Genomic DNA, 20436 nt, shown 5'->3' with positions numbered 1-20436 from the left:
TCTTAATAATTATTTTTTTATTTTAATAACTTTATTATATTTTATCTTACTTTATTTTATTTTACTTTATCTTCTTTCTTTCTTCTTCTCCTTCCTTCCCTCCTTCCTTCTTTCCTCCCTCCTTTCTTTTTCTTTCTTTCTTTCTACTTCTACTAACTCTTTCTTTCTACTTTTTCTCCCTTTTATTCTGAGCCGTGTGGATGAAAGGATCTTGGTGCTTCAGCCAGGAGTCAGTGCTGTGCCTCTGAGGTGGGAGAGCCAACTTCAGGACACTGGTCCACAAGAGACCCCCCAGATTCACATAATATCAAATGGCAAATATCTCCCAGAGATCTCCATCTCAACACCAGCACCCAGCTTCACTCAACAACCAGCAAGCTACAGTGCTGGACATCCTATGCCAAACAACTAGCAAGACAGGAACACAAACCCACCCATTAGCAGAGAGGCTTCCTAAAATCATAAGTCCACAGACATCCGAAAACACACCACCAGACGTGGACCTGCCCACCAGAACGACAAGATCCAGCCTTATCCACCAGAACACAGGCAATACTCCCCTCCACCAGGAAGCCTACACAACCCACTGAACCAACCTTAGCCACTGGGGACAGACACCAAAAACAACGGGAACTACGAACCTGCAGCCTGCTAAAAGGAGACCCCAAACACAGTAAGATAAGCAAAATGAGAAGACAGAAAAATACACAGCAGATGAAGGAGCAAGATAAAAAACCCACCAGACATAACAAATGAATAGGAAATAGGCAGTCTACCTGAAAAAGAATTCAGAATAATGATAGTAAAGATGATCCAAAATCTTGGAAATAGAATAGACAAAATGCAAGAAACATTTAACAAGGACCTAGAAGAACTAAAGATGAAACAAACAATGATGAACAACACAATAAATGAAATTAAAAATACTCTAGATGGGATCAATAGCAGAATAACTGAGACAGAAGAACGGATAAGTGACGAGGAAGATAATATAGTGGAAATAACTACTGCAGAGCAGAATAAACAGAAAAGAATGAAAAGAACTGAGGACAGTCTCAGAGACCTCTGGGACAACATTAAACGCACCAACATTCGAATTATAGGGGTTCCAGAAGAAGAAGAGAAAAAGAAAGGGACTGAGAAAATATTTGAAGAGATTATAGTTGAAAACTTCCCTAATATGGGAAAGGAAATAGTTAATCAAGTCCAGGAAGCACAGAGAGTCCCATACAGGATAAATCCAAGGAGAAATACGCCAAGACACATATTAATCAAACTGTCAAAAATTAAATACAAAGAAAGCATATTAAAAGCAGCAAGGGAAAAACAACAAATAACACACAAGGGAATCCCCATAAGGTTAACAGCTGATCTTTCAGCAGAAACTCTGCAAGCCAGAAGGGAGTGGCAGGACATATTTAAAGTGATGAAGGAGAAAAACCTACAACCAAGATTACTCTACCCAGCAAGGATCTCATTCAGATTTGATGGAGAAATTAAAACCTTTACAGACAAGCAAAAGCTGAGAGAGTTCAGCACCACCAAACCAGCTTTACAACAAATGCTAAAGGAACTTCTCTAGGCAAGAAACACAAGAGAAGGAAAAGACCTACAATAACGAACCCAAAACAATTAAGAAAATGGGAATAGGAACATACATATCGATAATTACCTTAAATGTAAATGGACTAAATGCTCCCACCAAAAGACACAGATTGGCTGAATGGATACAAAAACAAGACCCTTATATATGCTGTCTACAAGAGACCCACTTCAGACCTAGAGACACATACAGACTGAAAGTAAGGGGATGGAAAAAGGTATTTCATGCAAATGGAAACCAAAAGAAAGCTGGTGTAGCAATTCTTGTATCAGACAAAATAGACTTTAAAATGAAGACTATTAAAAGAGACAAAGAAGGACACTACATAATGATCAAGGGATCGATCCAAGAAGAAGATATAACAATTGTAAATATTTATGCACCCAACATAGGAGCACCTCAATACATAAGGCAAATACTAACAGCCATAAAAGGGGAAATCGACAGTAACACATTCATAGTAGGGGACTTTAACACCCCACTTTCACCAATGGACAGATCATCCAAAATGAAAATAAATAAGGAAACACAAGCTTTAAATGATACATTAAACAAGATGGACTTAATTGATATTTATAGGACACTCCATCCAAAAACAACAGAATACACATTTTTCTCAAGTGCTCATGGAACATTCTCCAGGATAGATCATATCTTGGGTCACAAATCAAGCCTTGGTAAATTTAAGAAAATTGAAATTGTATCAAGTATCTTTTCTGACCACAACGCCATGAGACTAGATATCAATTACAGGAAAAGATCTGTAAAATATACAAACACATGGAGGCTAAACAATACACTACTTAATAACGAAGTGATCACTGAAGAAATCAAAGAGGAAATCAAAAAATCCCTAGACACAAATGAAAATGGAGACACGATGATCCAAAACCTATGGGATGCATCAAAAGCACTTCTAAGAGGGAAGAGATATGGGAACATATGTATATGTATAACTGATTCACTTTGTTATAAAGCAGAGATTAACACACCATTTGAAAGCAATTATACTCCAATAAAGGTGTAAAATTATATATATATATAATTAAAAAGAATTATACACGCATAGATACAGAGGAAATTTTCGAAAAATAAAATTATTAGCTAGCCCTACCAAAACAACATGGATTCAATAAGAGAAAAGATGAAACAATCAATGGAAAAAAATAGAGATCTTTTTGTGTTTTAGAACTCAGTGCAAATACAAATAGGAATTTAACCTGCGATAAGGTGGTATTGCAGATCATTGGGGAAAAGGTTTATTCAACTGATAATTCTGGGACATTATTGTGGAAACACACACACACAACAACATCAGATCTCTAACTTACTCCTGACAGCAAAATAAATTCTAGATGAATCAAAGATTTAGCAATATGATTATCAAAATCATTAGAGAAAACAATGTAAAATTTCTTTACAATTTTAGCATTGGAAAGTACTCTCTAAATATGACTAAAAGTCTCAGAAGCCATAAATGAAAGGAAATTAAAGCAAACATTTTTGAAAATCTCACATGGCTCAAAACATAATAAAAACATTAAAAAATGAAAAATTATGAGAAAACATTTGTGACACACATCATATAAAGAAGATAATTGCCCTAATATGAAAATAGTTCCTATAAATTAGTAGGAAAATATAACCAAGTTGAAAAATGAACAAAGGCCAAATTTGAAAATTCAAATGAATTTTTTTTTTTTTTTTTTTTTTTTTTTTTGCAGTACGCAGGCCACTTACTGTTGTGGCCTCTCCTGTTGTGGAGTACAGGCTCCGGACGCGCAGGCTCAGCGGCCATGGCTCATGGCCCCAGCCGCTCCGCGGCATGTGGGACCCTCCCGGACAGGGGCACAAACCCGTGTCCCCTGCATTGGCAGGCGGACTCTCAACCACTGCACTACCAGGGAAGCCCTCAAATGAATTTTAAACATGAAAAGGTGCTCAGTCTTACTCATAAGAAATGTACATTAAAGCTACAAGTATATACCACTTTTCACCTATTTGATCAATGACATAAGAATGCTTATAATTCACGGGATAGGTGAAGGTGTGAGAAACAGACATTAATATATTGCTGGAGGGTATTTATTAATACAATTTTTATGAAGTGTTATTAGGCAATATCTATTAATAATATCTGTATGTACCCTTTGACCCAGCAATGCATCTTCTGAAGTTTATTTAACAAGTATAATTGCATATATGTGAAATGAACATATTTACAAGAATGTTCACTGTTGTGTGCATGTAAATCCAAAAGGATGAGAACATGTAAACGTGAAAAAAAAATGAGCACTAACAATGAAATATCAGAAAGGGAATGTAAAAGAACAATCCGTTTTAAAATTGCATCAAAAAACAATTATTTAGGAATAATCCTGACCAAGGAGGTGAAAGACTTATATGCTGAGAAGTCTAAAACATTAATAAAGGAAACTGAAGATGATTCAAAGGAATGGAAAGATATTCCATGCACTTGGATTGGAAGAATTAACATTGTTAAAATGGCCACACCACCCAAAGCAATCTATAGACTTAATGTGATCCCTATCAAATTACCCATCACATTTTTCACAGAACTAGAATAATCCTACAATTTATGTGGAACCATAAAAGTCCCAGAATTGGCCAAGAAATCCTGAGGAAAAAGAACAAAGCAGGAGGCATAACCCTCCCAGACTTCAGACGATACTACAAAGCTACAGTTATCACAACAGCATGGTATTGGCACAAAAACAGACATATGGATCAACAGAACAGAATAGAGAGCCCAGAAATAAACCCAAACACCTACAGTCAATTAATCTTTGACAAAGGAGGCAAGAATATACAATGGAGAAAAGACAGTCTCTTCAGCAAGTGGTGTTGGAAAAGCTGGACAGCTGCATGTCAATCAATTCAGTTAGAACATACCCTCACATCATACAGAAAAATAAATTCAAAATGGCTTAAAGACTTAAATATAAGACATGATACAACAAAACTCCTAGAAGAGAACACAGGCAAAACATTCTCTGACATAAATCATACCAACGTTTTCTTAGGTCAGTCTCCCAAGGCAACAGAAATAAAGCAAAAATAAACACATGGGACCTAATCATACTTAAAAGCTTTTGCACAGCAAAGGAAACCATAAACAAAATGAAAAGAAAACCTATGGACTGGGAGAAATTATTTGCAAATGATGTGACCAATGAGGGCTTAATTTCCAAAATATATAAACAGCTCATACAACTCAATAACAAAAAATCAAACAATCCAATCAAAAAATGGGCAGAAGACCTAAATAGACATTTCTCCAAAGAAGAAATACATATGGCCAATATGCACATGAAAAGATGCTCAACATCACTAATCATTAGAGAAATGCAAATCAAAATTACACTGAGGTACCACCTCACACCAGTCAGCAACAGCCGTCATTAAAAAGTCTACAAATAACAAATGCTAGAGAGGGTGTGGAGAAAAGGGAACCCTCCTGTTGTTGGTGGGAATGTAAATTGGTGCAGCCACTATGGAAAACAGAATGGAGATTCCTCAAAAAACTAAAAATTGAATTGCCATATGATCCAACAATCCCACTCCTGGACATATACCCAGACAAAACTATAATTCAAAAAGATATATGCACCCCAATGTTCATAGCAGCATTATTTACAATAGCCAAGACGTGGAAACAACCTAAGTGTCCATCAACAGATGAATGGATAAAGAAGATGTGGTACATATATACACAAGGGACTATTATTCAGCCATAAAAAGGAGTGAAATAATGCCATTTGCAGCAACATGGATGGACTCAGAGATTATCATACTAAGCAAAGTAAGTGAGAAAGAGAAAGAGAAGTACCATATAATATCACTTATACGTAGAATCTAAAATATGACACAAATGAACTTACCTATGAAACAGAAACAGACTCACAGACATAGACAACAGACTTATGGTTGCCAAGGTGGGGGGGGAGAGGGAGGGATGAATCGGGAGTTTGGGATTAGCAAATGCAAACTATTATATATATGTATAGCTGAATTACTTTGCTGTACACCAGAAACTAACAAAACACTGTAAATCAACTATACCTTAATAAAATAAAATTTTTAAAAAAGAAAGAAAAGCAAAAGCCTTATAAAAGAGAAAAAAAAAAGAAAAATGTAAATGTCCATCATAAGATGGATATTTACCTAAAATAAATTTTGGTATACCTACAGAATCGAACAATAAAGAGCAGTTTAAAGACAATGAGACAGCGCTACATATACTGATCCTGATATGGAATGATCTTGAAGATATATTAAATGGAAAAAAACAAAAGCATATTCTGGATGCTATTACACCCATATTTATATCCACATAATGATTTATATGGTTTTATATACATTGACTGCTTTTGGATGAATTCATAAGTAACTAGTAAAACCATGCCTCTTGAGAAGAGTAATTAAGTAACTAAAGACAAGAACGGGATGAAGACTTTTCACTGTACTGTATTCCATTTCACATGTTCTGAATTTTGTACTATGTGCATGTACATAAAAATTATACAATTACACAAACATTTATTAAATGTTTTATTGCTTTTGTCCAAAGTTGCAGACATTTCTAAACAAATAAAACAAACAGTTGTCAAGGAAAATGTAAAACACAATTCTTACATATATGTAATATGTATTCATATTATGCTTAGAAGATTGGTTCTTTTACTATAACTCAATAATAAAATTAACATATAAAATATATCTCAAAGTTCTTTTGGGATGTATATTATCTGCTTTACTGAGTACTGGCTGTAGTGGAGAAGGGGTATAATGTCTTTCTTTTTCAACTCAAGTTTCAAAAGGAGGTGATTCTGTAGTTCTTTGGCTCTTAAAAACCACTGTTTTCCAGTTTTTACAATCTTTTTAGTGAAAACAAAATTTAAGCCTAAATGACATTTCCATCTTTCTTAGCAGCTCACGGGAACTAGAGAACTCTAGAAATGGTTTCTGAAAGAACAGGAATAGTTAGGGAATAGAACTGGGAAACATACAAATTGTAAACCAGTCTCCATTTCTAAAACATAAAATTTTCTTACTGTTAAACAAGATGAACTTTACAATAACAAGTGCAGAGGAGATATTTTTACAGAATCTTCTTTTTTTCTTATTAGCATTTTTAAAAATGGAATGTCTTTTCTTTTAATTTTGAGAAGTACTTTCCTTTTTTTCTGAAAGGAGACTATGTCCTGTACCTGCAGTCATTTTATTTAAAAGTCTTCTGAAAAAGGAGATTATCTTCTTTAAGCAGAGCTTCTAAATAACTGTCAATTTGCTCCAGGTCTCCTGCTGGACCGCCCTGGAAAAGAGAAGCAACAATCATAGGAGGGGAAGAAGCTACAGGGTTTATTCCTGTAATCTGGGTGGCCTTGGACCAGTCTTCCCTATGATTAATGTAGCAACAAAACCCAGCTTGCATTCGAATAATGCTTTTAACCTTTTGAAATGTTTTTGCATTTAATCTCATTTTATGCTCACAAGTGGTTAGGAACTTGAATCTTTTTTTTTTTCTTCTTCTTCTTCTTCTTTAGTGGAAATTAGTTCAACTGTGCTTTTTGGGGTTTTTTTTTTCCCCTTCTATATAATTACTTGTCATATTCCTAAAGCCCCCACCCTCATCTCATTTTTCTGTTATAGGCTCTCATGAATTTTTAGCCTTAGAGGCAAAACAGACGGGTAGGCAAATTCTGACTTCTCTGTTTCTCCTTTTTCCTCTGTAGCATCTTTTCCCACAACCTTTGGCTTGCTGCCCTGATCTGTCCCCTTTTCTCTTTCCCTCAGTTCTCTATTGGGGTAATCTCAAGCTCTCCTTCCTTGAGCTTCTTGATCCATGAACAGCTGGACAAATGCTCCCCCTCTTTACTGACCTAAGTCTCACTCCCTCAGGCCCAACCATGGGATCAACTCATTCTCCAACTGCGCTGATGGACAGGAGAATTTTTAGGAAGGACCTTTCAGAAATAATCCCAATGTTATTATTGTTTCCAGTAAGTGTCTGGCACTATCACAGTTTCTCCATCCCTCATCTGGTTCCATTAAATGTGTTTTTGCTTTGCTCCCTTTGCCCTAGATTTGCTCAGTCTTCTAACAAGCCTGAATTGTACTGAGTCCCAGCTTTGTAACGAGGACGCTGTTTGAGTTTCCATGATACTGATATTCACTAGGATTTCCAAATATTCACTGACCCTGAGGAATGCCCTGTGTGATCCTTTCTGACACGGACAGCTCTCAGCCTGTTCGGTCTGGTCTAATCCTTTGGCTCCTGCTTTCTACCCTGCAGACTAGACTTCCTGCTAGGACTCCAGGTTGATCCTGTTCCCAGGTTCTTCACGTGCTGCCCCAACCGTCTGTTCCAGGTCCACCGCATCTCATGTGTCTGCTCTACTCCATGGTAGCTGCTCGTGCAATTAAAGGCACTGAAAATGTAAATTTCAAGTGGGGGATGAGAGTAAACATATCTGGGCAGGAGCCTTTTGAGTACCTCTCCAATGATACTGGATAAAACATTTCACATTCTGTGGGCTAAAGCCCTTCACCTCTTTACTAAAGTTTGTGAATAAAACAAATTAAGTTAGTATAATTACTCTGGCTACTGTGAGGGAACCCAGGGGTTTGACACAGAAGGAAGAGTAAACTACTATTTTTTCATTCTGTTTTTCCTAGCTGAACAGATTTGCTATTGTGAGAACCAAATAATTTTTATGAACTTTCTTGATAGACAGTGGTATTCCATTACTATGATAAAGAACTTCTTTGGTCTCTCTAGTTGTTCTTGTTAGTGAAACAACAGTCATCACTGAAACCCTACCATGTGTGAGGCTCCACCAGACCTTTCACATGCAAAAACATTCACCACCCTCTGTAGCCAAAAGAACCCAAAGGAGCTCCACTCAAATCCCACTCTCACAAATTGGCTTAGGTAGTACTGTTGACAGAAGGACAAATATAATTACCATTATGTGAAAATCATTAGCTTTAATCATCCTTTTTATTTTAATAATGAAACATTTTAACTGTTGCCTAGACCACCCAAGAAGAGAGGGATCGTCTCTTTTGGCTATATACTTAATCAAAAATACTTTCTGTGTTTTTATTTTGTATTTTATATAAGAGAAATCCCAGCACATCCAAAGATGTGTAGTTTTTGAAAGAGCAATGAACTCTCACACTGACTGAAAACCAGACAGTCGGCTTCAAAGTCCATGCTCATCATGTTCAATACTGATGCTCAGCAAGTTTCCTGTCTGTCTCTCCGCGACCCCCTTCCTGGGCAAAGCCGTCCTCCAGGCCTCCAGGCAGGTTTCTCTGGGAGACAGCTCCTGCCCTCTCTCTCTGCATGGCCCAGGAAGGACCTGTCTCCTGTTCCAGACTCAGGGCCTATGTCTGAGTTTTGTCTGGGTCCTGAGACAATTTTCTCCCCGTCAGACCCTATTTCCATATACTTTTTTAAAGCAGGCTAGATGATATCTAAGGAGCTTCCAGTTTACCATGACAATAAACTGAGCCAAAGGCTAGTCTTGAGGCAGCCCAGAGAGTGCCCAGGTGTCCATCACCAGTGCTGGGGAAGCAACACAAAGTGCTGGGTGCTGAGTGCATGATGCCAAGTTGCTCCAGACACAGACCTGCCCTTGCAGGCCCCCAGAGAGCTCTCTGACCCCCTCTTAGGGAGCTTTCCTAGGAGTCCCACTGAACAACCTTCGTTTATACCCCAAGGAAAGCTGAGAAACACAGTCATAGTTCCTGGGCTCACTGTTGATTTCTCAATTTATTTCTAGCATCTACAGAAAGACTTTTCAACATTGGATATATATACTTTAATTTTTGATGTTTTCTCCCCAGCATTTGTATATGCTATAGTAGAAGATGGGTATTTCCTCACTGGCTCAATCTATCATAGAAGCCCAATTCTTTATGCATTCAAATATATAAATAAACAAGAAGAACAGTAATTCATTGTTACATGATATTTTCCTCTAAGATTAGAAGAGTCTGTTTTTTTAACCTCTGTATTAGGATAACAATTAAAATATTTTGTTGTCTGAAAAAATTAGGAAAAAATTTCCTACTGGAAATATGCTACTGAGGAGACAGCATGATCGAACTATACCAACAGCACAAGCAAAGCTTCTGATTTTTCAAAGGGAAAATATAATAGGCCTTTAAAACAGTGTTCTAATTTATACTTTCAAAGTTCATTTATTTGTGATTTCAATATCCATTAAGAGAGAGTTGGGGCTCGGTTAAGTGACTCGTCCAAAGTCATAAGTGGATGACGACATTAGGAGAGGAAGCTAGCCCAGCGCTCTCTACACAATGTGTGTTCCTATTACTCAAGTAAAATTTCATTTCTTACCAGCTGAAGTTTCTGCAATAATACTGTCAGTTTCACACGAAGATTATTCAGTTTGTCTTCAGTGATTTTTCTTTTTTTTTCACATTGTCCCAGGGATACTTCATTAACCACTCCTCTTCTGTTTGCATCATAGATAATGGATTGCATGGTTTCCTTTAGTTTTTTTTCATATTGGACCATGTAAACATTATGGATCTGGGAATGTTTTAAAAACAGTTTTAGTATATTCTTAAAATATTACTTTCCTCCCTAATAGCAGAATATCAGATTCCAATCCTACACATATATACCACGTGTCAACTCTGTACATATGTACTATGGGTGGTCTACATTTAAGATATGTTGATCCCTTAAGGAACTAACAATCTGATGGAAGAGGAAGAGAAAGAAGGAAAAATGCACAATAGTCCAGTAACTATAGTATAAAGAGGCACGCCAAGGTCAGCTCAGAAACCCTTGCTTTGGAATAAAGAAGAAACCTAGTAATGCTTGAATTTGTTCTCCTACCAGGGCTACGTAGTCTTCAAGGCACAAAGGGGACAGGTGCCTGTGACTACTCGCCACAGCACCAGTAACTCATAGATGACGACAGAGTGTCCAGCCACTTGGGGCTTTAAATGTGTGATTTATAACTCAAGTCTGTAGCATCTGAAAAGCACAGAAGCTACAGTAAGAGGAATTCCTAGTCTGCCACTCTCCTTGGGTTCCCTAATCTGATGTAAAGAGTACGGTTATATACTAACGCATGTGACCTTTGCTAATTCATGAGTCTTGGTTATTTTCCAAGAGCTTGTGTTGCGCCTGAGACACTCACAGAGTAGAAAGAAGTAATGGAGTGGCCAAATGCTTCAATTTCAAGATGACATTAATTGCCTGTATCAACATTTTGAGAGGGCCGGGGGATATTCTGAGAAAAGAGATACAGGGCAAATCCTGTTTTGATAAACATTTGAATGTTTCAGCAATAAGAAGATTTCTGTATTCTAATATGCTGGGTTGCCAGGAAAACTGTAAGGTAGCCTCGTTTGTCTTCTGGGTCCACCCTGTCCCCCTTCACCCTCCTCCACTACACTCACTAATACATGCAGGCCCTTCCCCAACACTGCCACATCATCCCCTTTAAGCACTCATTGACCTCACACATTTCTCCTTTTTCTATAAAATTCTTTAAACAAACAAACAAAACCCCCTGAGTATACTGAATTCTGTTTAACAGACGTTCACCAACTACTTCCTAAATTCGAGGCACTGAACTTTATTATAGGTGATGCAGAGATATGTAAGATTCAGTCTTTGCCCTCAAGAAGCTTCTAGTCTACAGAATGAGATAATACAAGTACGCAAATATTGTATCTTTATGGGAGAAAATGTATTGTGCCCCAAGTAAGGCACAGATATTATTAGAGTTGAGAGGTGGGTGTGGAGTCTCCATTAAATAGAAGAGCATTAAAGCCCTGACTTAAGGTATTTGAGTTGGATTGACATCACTAATTTACCTCCAATTATGTATACTATTCATGTGCTATTAACTGAGAGGAATATTTGGGAGCAGGGACCCAAATACCACTCCACAGTAGTAAATAATGGCCATATATGTGTGCATTTATATATATACACACATACATTCACACATATATATCATATGTTGTATTAAAGGTGAGACTTAATTGTGAAATCTGTAGATTGCCACGTAAAGAAATCTTAGAGACTTACACTGCCTGGATGTTTGTGTGAGGGCACAAGGAATTAGACTCTGAAATCCTTGACCTGGCTCTGCCTATTCTTACCTCATTTCCTGAGTTCTAGGCCTCGCCCTTCCAGGTATACATCAAGCTCCCTCCTGCCACAGGCCCTTTGCCCTTGCTGCTCTCTTTGTTCAGCAGATTCAGCTCCAGATATACACAAGGCTCACTGTTGGTCTCAACCAATATGAAAACATGGCTCAGATATTCCTTGCTCTCTGTATCTGAAATAGCCTCCCCTTCCCCAACACACCATCACTGTCTATCCCCTGGCCTTGCACAATTGTTTTATGGCACGTCACATTGTATGTTTATTTATGTTTTATTTAAGTGTTTGTTATCTATCTTTCCCTTGGGAATGTAACCTCAATGTAAAAAAAAATTTCGGTTTTGTACACCTCTCTATTTCTAACACCTGCCACATGGCACTAAATAGTGAAGAGTTAGGACAGCAGATGTTCAGAATTCACAGCAAAGGGACTTCAAATACGAGGGCCAAACCTGCCTTGAAATGCAGGCTACATTCTGAGATCTTGGAGGGGCATCCTTTTTTGAACATGCTCAATTCAACCTACAAGAAGTTGATGGCTTAAAACTAAGGCAATAACCACCTCCTCCAAGAAGCTTCATAGGTGCTTCCCGTGGAGGCTTCTGTCAAACCCAGGAAGTGAGTTCTCCCACGGCCTGAAGGTAGGGTAGGGTAAATAATTCAACACAGCTGGAATAATGAGGACAGAGTCATGGACAGTTCAGATGTCAGCAGCCAATAATAGTTCTTAGTTTTCAGAAATTTAGAATCTTATAGCTTTTGCCATCCTAAACAATAGCCAGGAAACACTTTCTTGTAAAAAGCAACAACAATAATAAAACAAACCAAAACAAATAAAATTAAAAATATGAAAAACAATATTACCTAGAAAAAGAACAGTATTGCTCATCAGCAATAAAAAGAAACACACGATTGATATACTTAATGGATCTGAAGGACATTATGCTGAGTGAATAAAGCCAATGATAAAGTGACACCTACTGTATGATACCATTTTGATAACATCCCTCAATAAGTGGTGCTGGGAAAAACGGACAGCTACATGTAAAGGAATGAAATTAGAACACTCCCTAACACCATACACAAAAAGAAACTCCAAATGGATTAGAGACCTCAATGTAAGACCGGACATTATAAAACTCTTAGAGGAAAACATAGGAAGAACACTCTTTGAGATAAATCACAGCAAGATCTTTTTTGACCCACCTCCTAGAGTAATGGAAATAAAAACAAACAAATGGGACCCAATGAAACTTCAAAGCTTTTGCACAGCAAAGGAAACTATAAACAAAACGAAAAGACACCCCTTAGAATGGGAGAAAATATTTGCAAACCAATCAACGGACAAAGGATTGATCTCAAAAATATATAAACAGCTCATGCAGCTCAATATTAAAGAAACAAACAACCCAATCCAAAAATGGGCAGAAGACCTAAATAGACATTCCTCCAAAGAAGACATACAGATGGCCAAGAAGCACATGAAAAGCTGCTCAACATCACTAATCATTAGAGAAATGCAAATCAAAACTACAATGAGGTATCACCTCACACCAGTTAGAATGGGCATCATCAGAAAATCTACAAACAACAAATGCTGGAGAGGGTGTGGAGAAAAGGGAGCCCTCTTGCACTGTTGGTGGGAATGTAAATTGATACAGCCACTATGCAGAACAGTATGGAGGTTCCTTAAAAAACTAAAAATAGAACTACCATATGACCCATCAATCCCACTACTGGGCGTCTACCCAGAGAAAACCCTAATCCAAAAAGACACATGCACCTCACTGTTCACTGCAGTACTATTTTCAATAGCCAGGTCATGGAAGCAACCTAAATGCCCATCGACAGACGACTGGATAAAGCAGATGTGGTACATATATACAATGGAATATTACTCAGCCATAAAAAGGAATGAAATTGGGACATTTGTAGAGACGTGGATGGATACAGAGACTGTCATACAGAGTGAAGTAAGTCAGAAAGAGAAAAACAATTATCATATATTAATGCATATTTGTGGAACCTAGAAAAATAGTACAGATGCACCAGTTTGCAGGGCAGAAATTGAGACGCAGATGTAGAGAACAAACGTATGGACACCAAGGGGGGAAAGCGGCGGGGGTGTTGGTGGTGTTGGTGGGATGAACTGGGAGATTGGGATTGACATGTATACACTAATATGTATAAAATAGATAACTAATAAGAACCTGCTATATAAGAAAATAAATAAAATAAAAATAAAAAATGAAAAAAAGAATGTTTGTACAGCATGCTACATTCAAAATCATGTTCAGTCTCTCAACGTTCACTATTTTGTAACCAGCAAACTGTATTTCCTTCAAGCACTAGCAGCCAGTTTAGCCAGTTTCCTGACTTATGCTTCTTCCTTTCTCAGGCTAACATCTCAATGAGGTTTCTATAAAAGGTAACACTTTTGACAACTTTTAAAGCTCAATATAAAAGGACTTCTGGTTGTTTTAACATTTTAATTAAGGTGAGTATAGAACTGTAACAGGATGAGAGGCTTAGTTCTGCTGGTTAAACTCACTCTTGTAGAGGTATTTGCGGCAAATCAAAAATGGAATTCTTCCAAACCCCATTAATTCAGAATGGAATTAGGATTTGGAAGAAAGGATATTCAACTGAGATTTTAATTTTCTGCCTTGAATTTAAAAAGTCAGAGTTCTGGCAGCTCTGGAGCTCCAGAATCCTAATAAGTTTGCACAAAGTAAGGCAGGACTACAAAATCTATAGATTTTGCACCCTATTTACAAGAAGATGCATGTGTTTGTGTGGGCAGACACTACAGCAGAGACAATCAACTTTGAGTCAATGCACAATAGTAAAGTCCAGATGCATTCAAAGCTACTTACTGATGTTGCTAGGATATGAGAGGATTGCTAATTCCAAGGATTCGATAATCTAGTTGGGGAGAAAATAAAATACAGGAAACTACTGTAATGCAAGGCAGAAAATTTAATTAATGCTAAAGTAGAGTTTTAAGGTCCTCTCAGAACACAGAAGTCAAGATTAATTTCACACGGAGAGACTGAGGTAGGCTTGATGTAGAAGGTAGCATTGATCAGGCTGTACAAAGGGTGGGCAGGATTTCCAGAGGCCAACCATGGACTGGGAGAGTGGAGAAGAGTATTCGGGGGGACAGCACAGGGAAACGCTCAGAGGCAGGCCAGTCTAGTAGGTTGGAGCAACTCCATTTTGGATGGAGCAGATGGCTTGCAAGAGGAAAGAATAAAAGATGGTGGTTCAGGTTGGGTTGCAAAGGACTACCAATGCTGTCATGAATCATCTGCTACTCTAATAGTTATGGACACTGCTGATGTGGTCAGGGCGAGGTGACCAAAAAAGTTTGTGCTTTACAAAGGGTCCTCCCTTTATTAAAGGTACACACCTTAAAGCAAGGTGCATAGAGTTAACCCTACATGGATTTCAATAAATGATTTCAATAGTTTTTATAACCATCCACTTAAAGCCACTAAAATCATTAATAAAGTCCTTAAGGCCAGTTTCATGTGAAGAAAATCGTGATTCCAACTGTTCTGTATTTTGCTTGCAACATCTCCATTTCAACAGGAACTCATGGTCTCTTGACTGTTTATCTTGCTTTGATTCTTTGAACCCCACTTGCCCTGAACATTACGAGGATTCTACTCATCATCTATGCTAACACCTTGAATAAACACTTATTCAGTCTGGCCTCCAAGACCCAACAACTTGGCTCCATTACTGAGTGTAGACACTGAAAAAATATCATTTAGAAACAGACATGAAGGACATGTATAAGCTTGGATACGCTAAGATGTATGATAAACTAATTCTTAGCAAGTTTCTAAGTTTTTTCGTGTAAATAGTTAAATCAGAGTTCCCTAACCAGAAGGTAAGGATGTGTCAAGAGGTCCAGGAACCCGGCTGGTGATTTGTCAAGCTGGCTGCCACAGACAGAGTTGGGACAATTCCTGGTGGGACAGTAAACAACCTGCCTACCACATGCCCTTCCCACACCGTATTTTACTGTCAGCATCTCCCCATATACATCTCACCATGTAATATCAAGGTCTCTAGTAAGTAAACAATCATTCTTTTATGCCAATAGGCTGAGAAGCTGTAGTATACCTACTGCAAGTAATACTTGCAAACTTTATCATAAGGATGAAGTATTACAGTCTGGATAAGAATGAGATGGTATAAAGTGAGGTAGTGAAAAGAGCTTTGGAGTGGCACAAATCTGGGTTCCAATCCTGAATCTACTACTTACTTGCATCATGACATTGGAAGGTTATCTTTCTGGTTCTCCATTTCCTCATTACTAACATGGAGAGAGTGGCACCTATACATCCCAAAGTTGTGAGAATTAAATGAGGTAACATATATAAAAGGCCTAGTTTAGTGCCTGGAGCTAGTGGCTCTTAATCAATCACAGTGTTAGATTTGCTGATGAAAATAATACTAGTAAAATAATAATAATAATAGTGCTAGAATAGGGTCAAAAATATGTTGGATAAAAGCTGTCTTTTACTCTAATTAGGAAATGACAACTAAGTCTCCACACCGAAAATGTTCAACTACTGCTTTTTCAACAAAATGCTGCTCAGAAAATAAATTCACTTTTCAGTTGAACAATGATGAGAAATTAAGAACCACAATATTCCTTCATTTCCAGTTGCTTATCACAGGCCAGTAGGCACTCAGGCAGAAATATCAGAGGAAAACATATCAACAGGGGTATGACATTTAGACACACCCTAAAATCCAAACACTTGGTGACACAGCCTTTCTAAGAAGAAATCTAGTTTAGGTTCTAATTTTCATTTCAAGTTTGCCTAGTTATATACTTTGGGGAACTTACGTCCCAATTCTATTTCATTTATGAAACATGAGTATTCAAATATATTCCATTCCCCACAAAAGAGATGAGGCGGCGCCTGTGCTTACAGCTGTGCTCTGCACAATTCCAGGGAGCATCATTCATCTCCCAGTCTTGCATATTATTATGAGAGTTTTCCAGAAGATGGCTGTAAGCATAAGCACTTGGAAGAAGATGCTAGTATATGTGCTAGTGATAGAGCTGGTGCGCCTGTTTGAGCAAACACAGGTGAAGTGTCAGCAGAGACCTAAGCATCTCACTATTGATCCTGGTGGCATGAAAAGTTCTAGACTGTTGTGGCCTCCATGAAGTATCTGGGAACCTCAGTGGCTGTACTGGCTCCAATGCTAATGCCCTGTGTTAGTTGGGCCAGGTTCACATCTTGGAGTCTCAGTTCCCTTGACTGTGATTTAAGGAAGTTGAGGGCATATGATTTTTTGAGATATTTCTCTAGTAGAACTGAAAGACTATGGACTCTTCCCTGCCACCACCAAGGCAATCTTTAAGAACTAGATACACAGTATTATAAGAAAACTGTAAAAAAAAAAAAACAACAACAAAAAACAAAAAACCATCTACCCAGAGAGAGAGAAAGGTTGTAATGAAACACACCAAAAAATACCAGTGATCTTGGAATGGTTTGGGACTATGGATGAATTTCTTAAAATTCCTTTTACTTTCTTTTATTAGCATTATTTTATAGCTGCTTTTAAAATAGAAAAATCATAAACTTAAAAAAACTGTTGATAGAATTTAAAAATCCCAGAGAGATATCAAATTGTCCAAAATAATTAAAGACTTTTGTACAAAAGATTTCTGATTTAGCACAGTGTCTCGAGGATCCAGTGAACCTATTACTTAAAGACTCAGAATGTCATGTTTCCTGTTCAAAATATAGTCCTACTCCAAGTGTTTCATAACCTTTATGGTTTGGAAACATTTGCATCTTTAAAATTCAAAAAGATGTTGCTTTGTGGCATCTGATATGCTACAGATTAATCTAAGTCTTGATAAGTAAATGCAAATTTGATTTCCTTTCAAACCTAACATTTGGAAATGTATATTATTTCTCCTTTGGAATACAGGATCATTTAGAATATAAATGATTACGTTGAAAGGAAGCTTACCTGGTTGAAACACATTTTCAGCTTCTTGTTTGTCTGCTCTGGGCATTGCTCCAGCTGTTTTCATAAATGATAACAGAACAGGATATTAACTTTTAGGGAATGAGCTGTCTACAATAGAGTTATAACATGCAAGTACCTAGCATAAAAAAGCATCAAAGCCTAGAACTTGCCAACATTGGTGCTGTGGGTCTTTTAAGCCAGGGTCTAATTATATTATACAACATGGTTTTAAAATTTTTCAGATGAAAAAGAAAATCAAGGTGAAGGAAAAGTAAATGATAAATAATAAAGCCGTTGGAGTCTAGATATCTTGGATGGGGACGCCACAGAAATAGACCGGGGAGAGTCACTGGCATGTGGGATAGTATTTAAAGTCAGAGACTAGCTGAGGTCACCTAGAAACAACATTTAATAGAGAGAAGAAAATGGTCCAGGAACAAGCCCTCAGACACACCGACATTTAGAAACCAAATAGAGAAGGAGCTGCCAGCGCAGAGGATGGGAGGGAGGGAAGCAGGAAAATGAGAAGTGTGTTGTCATGGAAGCCACATAAAGAAAGTGCTTCAAGAAAGAAAGAGTGGTCAGCTGGGCTGAAGAGGTCAGGTAAGATAAGTGACTACTGCACTTGTCAGCACAGTGGTCACTGGTGGTTTGACAAGACAGTCCCAGTGACGCTGTTGAGTCAGAAGCCCCACGGGAAAGAATGAGGTGAGAGTAGATGGTGAAGAAGCAGAAACAATGATGTAGGACTTCATCCAGGATCAGATGAAGACATATGGCACCTCTGCAAATTAATCATGTGGTGCTCTTTTCACTGATAGCTTTTCACGTGTATCCATCCCTTCCACAAGCAACACCGAGCACGAGGGTGGCGAAGAAGGCCCCCACCCTCCTGTACCTGGCAGGGTTCTTCCAGTCCCGTGAGCAGCTCTGGCGGCCTGAGGCCTGCACCCCTCACTCAGCTTCCCCACAGCCTGCTGTGACTCAGCAGCTCAGGGACCGCCCACTGTGGGCCAGTGCCAGGCTCACCCTGTGCACCCCAGGTAGCTGCTGATCAAAGTTTTCCTTCCCATCATATATAGTATGGCCTCTGAGACGAGATTTGGTAAATGCAATTTTCTTCATCTTTCCCTGTGATGGCTTAGTGATTCTAACCCAATCTTCACCTCAGTTCCTCATAAAAGGTAGCTGAGGAAGTGTATCTAAGGGATAGGAACTATTTTTGGTGCAGGGAGAGAAGTTAAGGACTATATCCTGTCTCTTTTCATCTCAGAGACTGACTACTCTCAGTCTGTACAATCTTCCCAGAGTTTATTTAAACCTTGGCCATGCTGGTTTCCCATGCAGCTTTAATTCCGAGTTACCCACTTAGTACAAAGATCCCCATGCTCATTCACTTAAGCTATTCTAGGTCCTCTCATTGGTAACCCTTTACATTTTTCTTCACTGAAGATTCAATTCAGGGTGTTCTGTCATTCCCTCAAAGTTCAAAAAAAGTCAGCTTGCCTCCAAACTTGCTGTAAGTTCCTCCAGAGACGTGTGGCCAAATTCCGATGGTAGACAATACTCAGGGAAAAAATACAGAAGAATCTCCCTAGGAATATAAGCACAGCAGAGATGAGAATATACCAGGAAAAGAGAGGCAGCGCTCAACTGTCCGAACTGGCTCTATCTCCTGGGTTTTGTTAAATATCTTGGCAAAGATGAACATTTGTGCCTGCCAAATAGTTTGTTTTTATAAGTGGCATCAAAGTGTTCTTCAAAAGGCATTGACTGGGGAGAGGGAGGTGGCCATGGCTATAAAAGGGCAACAGGAAGAATCCTTGTGGTGATGGAAGTCTTCTGTACCTTGACTGTGTCAATGTCAATATCCTAATTTCCGTATTGTTCTATAGTTTTGCAAAATGTTACCATTGGGAGAAACTGGGTAAAGGGTACAGGGGATATCTCTGTACATTTATCTTCAAATAAAACGTTTATTAAAGCAAGCAAGCATGAGCTCACAATGCCCATCCATAACCAAGCAGTGCAGGAAAGCCTTGCACCTACCTGAATTTCTCCTTGGCAGACAGCTAAGTCAGCATTGCAAAATTCCCGGAGGAAAAGAGGCTGACTACAGGCTTACTGACTTTTCCCTAAGAAAACCAAAGAACTTAACTCTTTGGAGTAATTCTTTCATCGGGGCCTCTGGGACTACCCCTAGAAATCATACATGGACCCTGCTCTTTCCAGACAGCCATGGTCATTGTTCTGACAGGTGCTTCATTTCGTCAAAAGGCAGGAGCACCCCACCCTTCTAGTGTGATGGCTTTTCTAGGATTAATCCCCTAGATGACATACATTTCACTCCTGGGAGAATATGAAATCTAGAAATTTACAGTTACCACATCTTAAAAGTATATAGAGTGTTTTATGTTGAAGTGTTCCAAGAACTTCATGTATATTACCCAAGGGACTTATAAAATTTTTCAGTTATAAAATAACATGGCACACAAAGGATAAAACAGCTATTTCTTATATAATTTACATTCCTAGTATTTTAATTATATTATTTGTGGCAATATTCATTTGTAATTTTAAGGAGATTCAATCCAAAAAGTTAAAAATCCTCAGCATTTCACAACATCAAATGTAACACACA

The 20436-nt window shown here is 38.2% G+C and overlaps 1 protein-coding gene across 1 annotated transcript in view; it reads right to left on the bottom strand.

Moving 5' to 3' along the window:
* The window catches only part of MORC1 (MORC family CW-type zinc finger 1), a 185422-nt gene that overhangs the window by 3774 nt on the left and 161212 nt on the right, over positions 1–20436 (bottom strand). The window contains 5 exon segments of the mRNA XM_024735327.1: positions 6835–6853; positions 6855–6938; positions 9993–10187; positions 17796–17849; positions 19302–19389. Of these exon segments, the coding sequence (XP_024591095.1) occupies positions 6835–6853; positions 6855–6938; positions 9993–10187; positions 17796–17849; positions 19302–19389 (440 nt within the window).

This window comes from Neophocaena asiaeorientalis, unplaced genomic scaffold, assembly GCF_003031525.2.
Source record: "Neophocaena asiaeorientalis asiaeorientalis breed wild unplaced genomic scaffold, Neophocaena_asiaeorientalis_V1.1 scaffold136, whole genome shotgun sequence".
Classification (NCBI taxonomy): Eukaryota; Metazoa; Chordata; class Mammalia; order Artiodactyla; family Phocoenidae; genus Neophocaena; species Neophocaena asiaeorientalis.
Note: the sequence above shows the minus strand (reverse complement) of the source record. Positions and strands in the feature narration are given on the sequence as shown.